The sequence below is a fragment of the Salmo trutta genome, chromosome 25 (assembly GCF_901001165.1).
Source record: "Salmo trutta chromosome 25, fSalTru1.1, whole genome shotgun sequence".
Taxonomy (NCBI): domain Eukaryota; kingdom Metazoa; phylum Chordata; class Actinopteri; order Salmoniformes; family Salmonidae; genus Salmo; species Salmo trutta.
Window position 1 is genome coordinate 28,854,507 of NC_042981.1, and position 8,175 is coordinate 28,862,681.

General features: G+C 39.6%; 1 protein-coding gene across 2 annotated transcripts; it reads left to right on the top strand.

Moving 5' to 3' along the window:
- Window positions 1-1,059: 1,059 nt before the first annotated feature.
- On the top strand, window positions 1,060-7,708 carry LOC115162347 (visual system homeobox 2). Of its 2 annotated transcripts, none has more exons than XM_029713556.1 (5): window positions 1,060-1,525; window positions 1,931-2,015; window positions 3,205-3,328; window positions 5,987-6,167; window positions 6,516-7,708. In XM_029713556.1, exons 1-5 carry the CDS (start codon window positions 1,111-1,113, stop codon window positions 6,890-6,892), a joined length of 1,182 nt encoding a protein of 393 aa, XP_029569416.1. In that variant the 5' UTR covers window positions 1,060-1,110; the 3' UTR covers window positions 6,893-7,708. The 2 variants fall into 2 exon arrangements, with proteins under 2 accessions (XP_029569416.1, XP_029569417.1); XM_029713557.1 differs by having other exon boundaries at window positions 6,579-7,708.
- The last annotated feature ends 467 nt before the right edge of the window (window positions 7,709-8,175 follow it).

Sequence of the window (8,175 nt, forward strand, 5' to 3'; positions counted from 1 at the left end):
ATGCTTGGCATGCTCCCCAAATGACCCCATGCATCAGTAACTATTCTTTTCTAAACGATTAAAAGTGATTTAGGCTAGGCCTAATGTTGTTTTTGTGCGCATTAATGAATTTGAGAAGTTGTTTAGTAAATAGCTTCTAATAGGCCTACACGTTGGTAGCCCAGACTATTTCCTAATTATCCATTTATTTTGCGAAATGTCCATCCCCATAAATCTGTATTGTATGCTGCTGTGAGATCAGTCTGTAGAGATGTGTTTTCGCGTCCAGCTGTCGTTATGGAGAGGCTTTGATGTCCGTGTGATGGTTTCCTTGCCTCGGATCAATTATCCCTTCATGTGTGAGGCAAGGGATGGACATAGCGATCATAGAAGATGGAAATCGCCACTAGAAGAGGCGGCAGGTAGCCTAGTAGTTAGAGCGTTGGATTAGTAACCGAAAGGTTGCTAGATCGAATCCCAGAGCTGATCATTTAAAAATCTGTAGTTCTGTCCCTGTAAATAAGAATGTATTCTTAACTGACTTGCCTAGTTAAATAAACGTTTAAAAAAAAGATGGACTGAAACATGCGTTTTATTTTTATGAAACTAAACAATTTTTATGGTAACTAAATCCAGGCCCGGACTCATTCAATCCGCCTCATATAGTTTAAATTCTGCATGGCATTATAATATCTAGAATAATTTTTATATTCAATATACAGTATAAACGAGTACACACGCTAGCCTACAAACGAAAAACATTTCAAAAGGCCTGCATTGATGCAATGTTTTTCAATAAATTGGATGAATAGCATGGCTTTAACTCCGTCCACCTGTTTCATCCTCTTTATCCGCAGGCGTTTTGGGTTATCCTCACACTCTGGGTTGTGCCCATAGCCTTAATATATCAGTTCTTAGCGAATAAACCATTTCCAAAGGCGCGTAATGCTTGATGCGCAGGAATCCCGAAAAATCCCTAGTAGTTGATTGGCTGCTGGGCTCTGACTCTTGTTGGGATGGACCTGTTTGATAAAAGAACCATTTTCAAGAGTCTGGAGTGATACATAGTGGATCGTGCACTGGGGACCGACCTGTGAGCCGCTAAAAATAGGGAATACTATCGAAGACACCATGACAGGTAAACAAGGCGCTGTGCTATCTGAAACGTTGAATATATCCAAAACGTCCTCTCTTGGTGCTAACGGAGGTAACAGCCTGCACCAACAATCAAAGAACAGCGCCACGCACCCTCCCAGATGCACGGGATTCGGGATCCAGGAGATTTTAGGGCTGAATAAAGACTCTTCGGCGGTCCCGAGGAGCACCATGCAGTCTCTGCCATCTGGGGCGCACCTGCTTGCCGCCAGGTCAATGCTTGGTACCGCTGGTGTCGGAGTTGGGATGGGATTAATCGGGCCTGGAGGGATTCCGTCGTTCTACAGCCAACCAGCGTTTTTGGAGGTCCTGCAGGACGCGCAGAACGTTCACTTGCAGCCCCGCAATAGAACTGTGGGACCTCTGGACCACAGCCAGTCCGCCAGTTCGGGTAGGAATTTCAGTCGTTGTCATTAGCCTGAAATAAGGACTTAAAAAATATACTTGTATTTATTATAATAATAATTGTAATATTCGTATTAGGCTGAACTATAAAAGGACAATGGATAACCATTGGCTAATAATAATATAAAATAATTGCAATAGGCTACTTATGTCAGTAAGTAGGCCGTCATTGTAAATAAGAAGTTGTTCTTAACTGACTTGCCTAGTTAAATAAAGGTTAAATAAATAAAAAATAGTTTAAAAAAAATATAACAGTAACAAAATACAACGATAACATTTGTGTTGGAGAAATTGTACTCAATTTCATCACTAACAATTGTGATAACACATTGGAAATGATCTAATGCTTCAAACGAGTCATTCACGTTGTCACGTTTTCTAATATTCACAGACTCAGAAGATTTTTCGTCAAACGAACGAAAACTCTCAAAGACCTCATTAAGCCAGAGCAAGAAACGGAAGAAAAGACGGCACCGGTAAGCGTTGCATTCCAACACATTATATTATTGTTTATCAGAATGCTAATAACTTGTTCAATTTCTGAAGCTCGTATGTTTCATAATTTTTGGTGTGGCCTAACAACACTCCTTTTTAATATTACATTGTTTAGGCCTTTTGAACTGTCTTAATCCAACAACAAGATTAGACTAGGATATCATTTGAAATAGTAGCCTGTGCTAATTACTGAGATGATTTACAGGTTGTCAATGGCCATTAGGCTATCAATAACCTTATATACCTAACAAACATGGAATTAAATCGAATAAGGTCTAGGCCTATATGTTTGAAATTCAAGTTAATAAAACGCAATTAGTCAACGCATTGCCTTATTTCCCAATAGCCCTTGGTTTCAAATGTTTGAAATGTTTCATAGCAAATACATAATATTTACCCCTCGTATTCTATTTCAAGTGTGAATTTACAGGCTAGCCTACTCTAACATGTCCGTCTTTGTTCATATATTTTTGTCATTCATTTTGATGTATATTTGTTTTGGGGTGTGAATGCATTGGCCTATTTTAACCATCGAGTGTAGACCTAACACACCATATGGACATAGCCTACATTTGACTTATTAAAACCTTTCATAGAGATAGGCTTAGTCTGTGAATACTCTTATTCAATAAGGGTGATCAGACATTGAAATGGAAAAATAGGATTTCCTTTATACCAGCATATAGGCCTATAAAGGATTAGAGCCTGCAACATTTTTTTTGCTAACCTTTTAAATGAATCCACTTATTTTTTGCAGTCTACTCACTGAATGCATGTATAGGCTGCATGTTTATAGTCCTACACATTGGTTTCTGGGATACATCCACTGCCTCAAATAGGCTATTGAATAGGCCATTTTTTTTATTGTAAACAAATAATAAGAGAATAAATAATCAAATTTAGCAGCTGCTTTTGGAGGCCATGTGAGTTTGTCTACTGTAGGTCTATTTCTAAAATGCACCATTGTTTTTAATGTACCTAAGATGAAATGCATACAGACACCTTGGATAGATAAGATGTAATGGAATGCATTGCCACCGTACACATGAAGGTGTGTATTTGTACATCTGATCTGTTTGAAATAAATAACAGCCAACCGAGCTTGCCTATTATTCGCCTTTCGAACATTTTTCAATGTCCACAATTTACACATATTTCATATTTCTACAGAACCATATTCACATCTTACCAGCTCGAGGAGTTGGAGAAGGCCTTTAACGAAGCGCACTACCCTGATGTGTATGCACGGGAGATGCTGGCTATGAAAACAGAGCTTCCTGAGGACAGAATACAGGTATGACTACAGGTTATATAGCCTATTGTTGGCACTGTTGTTATTGTATCATGTCAGAGGAAATGTATTTTGTAACTGCAGTTCTTCCTCCCCTAAATAGCATTTAAATGTCTCAAAACAGCATTCTTCGTGTTAATATTATTTTGTATTTATATTTGACTATCACGTCAAATATAGTTTTTGATATAATTCTCATTGTCCCTTGCAAGAAACTCAAATTTACTTATGTTACTCTCCAAAATATTTCCTACAGGAGAACCTGTGCTAATTGTAAAATGTATTTCTCCAATGAGATGTGATTATCAGTGACACATTAGGTTTTTTAACACCTTTTCTGCATTTATATTGGAGCAAGCACTACTAAAGGGATACTTCAGGATTTTGGAAATTAAGCCCTTTATCTACTTCCCCAGAGTCAGATGAACTGGTAGATGTTTATGTGTCTGCATGCAGTTTGAAGGAAGTTTCTAACTAGTGTTAGTGCAATGACAATTGGTAACTAGCGTTAGCGAATGCTAGTAGATACCAAATACTTGCAGTCATTGCGCTAACGCTAGTTAGCAATGGCTTGCGAAACTACCTCTAACTTCCTTCATATTGGATGGCGAGACATCAAAATGGTATCCATGAGTTCATCTGACTCTGGGCATGTAGATAAAGGGCCAACATTCATTGCCATAATCCCGAAGTAGCCCTTGAAACCAACACTGACATCTGCCACTGTACATTGGGACCATAATCTGCTTTTGATATGTATTATAATAATCTAGATAAGGTCTCTTACAAACAATTTAAGTCATTCATAAAGAAGGCCTATGGTATCAGGTGTTTTTTGCGTCCCCGGCCAGAATAAAGGACATTGGTACCTGAATAGGTTTATGCAGTGTAGAACTATAGGCAGGTCTACCTTTGTTGCTTTAGCCTTGACATTTAAATAGCCTGGGCCTAGGTTATAAAGCAGGCATCCAATAACCAATGAATGGCGTGGAAAATGAAAAGGAGAGTGATATAGGCTTACTGTGCGCTTGACGAAATAGTTAGCTCCTTAATGTTTTACGGAGGAGGCAAGTGAGCCCACATAAATCGACCAATAATGCCTCTCTACCTGTCTGAACAAAGACACCTCTAATAGCATCCTCGCCAGATAATCTCTCATTAGGTGTAGTTGGATGTGAAACAATTTGTTCTCGGACAGGAGCACTAACGACCTAATCAAGCTATCAAGGCAGAAGAAGATTGCGGTGTGACCTGGACCATCCATCTGCCCGAGCGGCGTTTCATTTCCTTCTCATTATGGCTCTTCGCCGCGAATAAATAATAAGGAAAAAAACTGTATTCCAATCCTAAATAAAATTAACATCCAATTTTCTCATACAGTCTAATTAGTTGAATCAGATGAGCATGCCTTGTTCCGAGGGGAAGCTGGCTCGAGATGCGGGGAGTTCAAATTATATAACTACATTGAATTTATTAGCACGGGTCAATAGTGCCGCTCCCCGGAGTCCCGCTCGTTTAATTTCCCGTGATATTTGCCCGCCTGTCCACCATCGATTGAGCTTGAAATTAACTTAGTTTTCAATCAGTCTTGGCGTGCCCTAGGGGTCGCTTCTGCTCGCAGCTTCCCCCTCAGCTTCCTTTGAGGACCAGAGAAGCAATTTCTCATAAAAAAATATATTGTATGAAATAAGGGCTATCATTAGAATTAACAGAAAAAGGGTTGAAATGGTTTTGTTAATTTTCAATTTAATGTCTGGTTCCCCTCCACAGTCGAGACATATCCGTGCTTGCCCCTCCTCTTTTGTTTTTTGCACTTTGCACAAAGCCATCAGATGTGGCCAAGTAGGCTGTTTAACAGCTCTGTGTTGTGCTATGAAATCAATTTGGCCTCTCACTGAGCTGACAGATAGCATGGGGCCCCAACCAATGCTCATGGAGTTCCACATTTGGCATTGGGCAAGTTGATGTTTCACTGAACATCCATCCACACTACCTCAGACTGGGTGGAGATAGCCAAACATTGCATAAGGGGTCTTACAGAGATCTCAAAACAACACAACACTAGAGTAACTGTGAAATAAAACCAGATTTAGTAATGTTGTTTTCACAAATTATAGAACAGAATTGGCATGAAGGGCCATTGGGTCTTTATTTGGATCCTCATTAGCATTTCCAAAAGCAGCAGCTGGTATCCACAAAAAAAAACACAAAACAAGTAACAAACACTGATACACTGATAGACAAGGACAGTCACACAAATGTAAAATGCAACGATATACAACCAATAAAACAACAAAAATTATACAAACTATTTTTCAAGAGGTGGACAACTGTGGCGCAATGTGATGGTAGTGCTAAAGCCTTTTAAGGTGGTGGTGTCTGTCAGTTAGAAGACTCATTGATGCTGCTAGTTACATTTACATTTTAGTCATTTAGCAGACACTCTTATCCAGAGCGACTTACAGTAGTGAATGCATACATTTCATACAATTTCATACTTTTTTTTTTTTCCTGTGCTGGCCCCCTGTGGGAATCGAACCCACAACCCTGGTGTTGTAAACACCATGCTCTACCAACTGAGCTACAGGGAAGTCAGTGTGTCTGAATATTGCTAGATTCAGTGTTGATAGGTGGTACTTAATGACGCCTCCTGGGTTACAGGTCTGGTTCCAGAACCGCAGGGCCAAATGGAGGAAGAGGGAGAAGTGCTGGGGTCGCAGCAGTGTGATGGCAGAGTATGGGCTGTATGGAGCCATGGTCCGTCACTCCATCCCCCTACCGGATTCCATCCTCAAGTCCGCCAAGGATGGCATCATGGACTCTTGTGCCCCATGGCTGCTTGGTATGAGACTAATGTTTAATCTACAGCAGGTTTCATCCTCCATGCTTTGAATTAATTCTTGCTCTCATATATTCTCCACATTCTACTTTTCTACTTGTGATTGTGGGTGTGTTCCTCGTCATTCAGGGCAGAGGGCAAATACTTTATTCTTGATTTCATCCTTTCATCAAATGGCTCTGAAATGATCAAGATATGATCATTTATATTTGGTAGGCTTACTTCTCGCCTAGTGGGGGGAAAACTATACAGCAAGTATTGACTTTCGGTCTACATTTATTATGCGTCCTCAATTTGAAGATCATATTCCTATAGCTAAATCACAACTATTTCTTTGTTTAATATTTTCAGTTGAAGATGGCTTTCCAATCAGCAGACGCTTTTCTAAATCCGAATACCCCCAATTCTTTACAGGGATGCACAAAAAGTCCATGGAGACCACGGTCGCCCAGCCAACAGGGAAGTTCGACATTCCCCAGCAGCCAGCCATTCAGAGAGGAGAAGAATGTGACGTGGAGGAGAAGAGGTCGGAGGGCAAGTCACCCATCTCCAAAGAGGAACTGAGGGAGAACAGCATCGCAGCACTCAGGGCAAAAGCACAGGAGCACAGTGCAAAGGTGCTCGGGACTGTTACATGTGAGAGACCAGAGTGCAAAGTGGAGAGACAGGCAGCAGAGGAAAAATCTAGTGGCCCTTTGAGTCCAGTGGAAGAGCCCAAGAGTCCATAGACCCTCACTTTGTAAAGACTTTGCAGTTCTCTTGACTGTTCTCTAAACATCTGTATGGACTCAACTAGATCTATCAGTATTATTCAGTGTTCCCTGAGAGGTTTTTACATGTTGAACTCATCCACAATCTCTATTACGCTGTTTTAAAATGACCTTATTTAAACTGCTCTTCCTATTGGAGAGATAAGATAACTGAATTTGTCTCTTATTGACTAAGAAAAACACCAATGCACTTTCTGTCTTTCTTACTCCCTGACATTCATACATATATTGTTGCTTATATATTGTTAAAACTTGTTTAATATGGGGTTTAACACTACATACATATGTATATTGCTGACAACCCCTATAACTAGAAGATACCCACTTTCCAAATGTGTCTCATTGAATATTCTTAAACATACTTGTGTTTGTTAGAATGAGCCAATTAGGACATTTGTTGATATATAAGTAGCCAATCTTTGAAAGTATACTGTATATTGAATTCACAGCATCCATAATATTGATGCTGACTGTGTTTCTTGTATAGTCGCTCCCTGAAGACTCATATTCAAGATTTTTCTTTGGGATGAGGATGTATGAAAGGGAAAACATTATTCTCTTAAGAGGAACACAACAATGAAAAAGTTATCTTACCTTGTTATTACGCTGTATATAATAAAGATAAAGATAGCTCACAAAGGCACTGTTAAAACATACTTTTATGTAGTCTATAAATGTTTGCGTTTTTGTTTCATAGTCTGAATAATATGCAATACAGAGTATAATTTTTTGTTGTTAATGATGTCTGCTGTTGCTTTATTTGTGTTTTATCTAAACACAAAGCCAAAGCCTTCCCTGTAGCTCAGTTGGTAGAGCATGGTGTTTGCAACACCAGGGTTGTGGGTTCGATTCCCACGGGGGCCAGCACAGAAAAAAAAAAACCTATGAAATTGTATGAAATGTATGCATTCACTACTGTAAGTTGCTCTGGATAAGAGTGTCTGCTAAATGATGTAAATGTCTGTTCTAGTGGCCATTTGTGCTAAGAATTTTAAGTGGCCAGGTGGACCTGCAAGAGAGAAGCTGTAGCTCAATAATTATCTACAGTTTAATCTTCACTATATTTGTCTTTTCTTCTGTTCACTACCTGGGCATACTTATGCTATTTCCGTCTTCAGGAAGTAGTAGTAAGTCCTGGACTGCTGTACCAGACAATGGACGCTCTAAAAACTACCAGAGTTCAAATCAAATCACATTTTATTTGTCACACGCGCCGCATACAATGGGTGTAAACTTTGCCG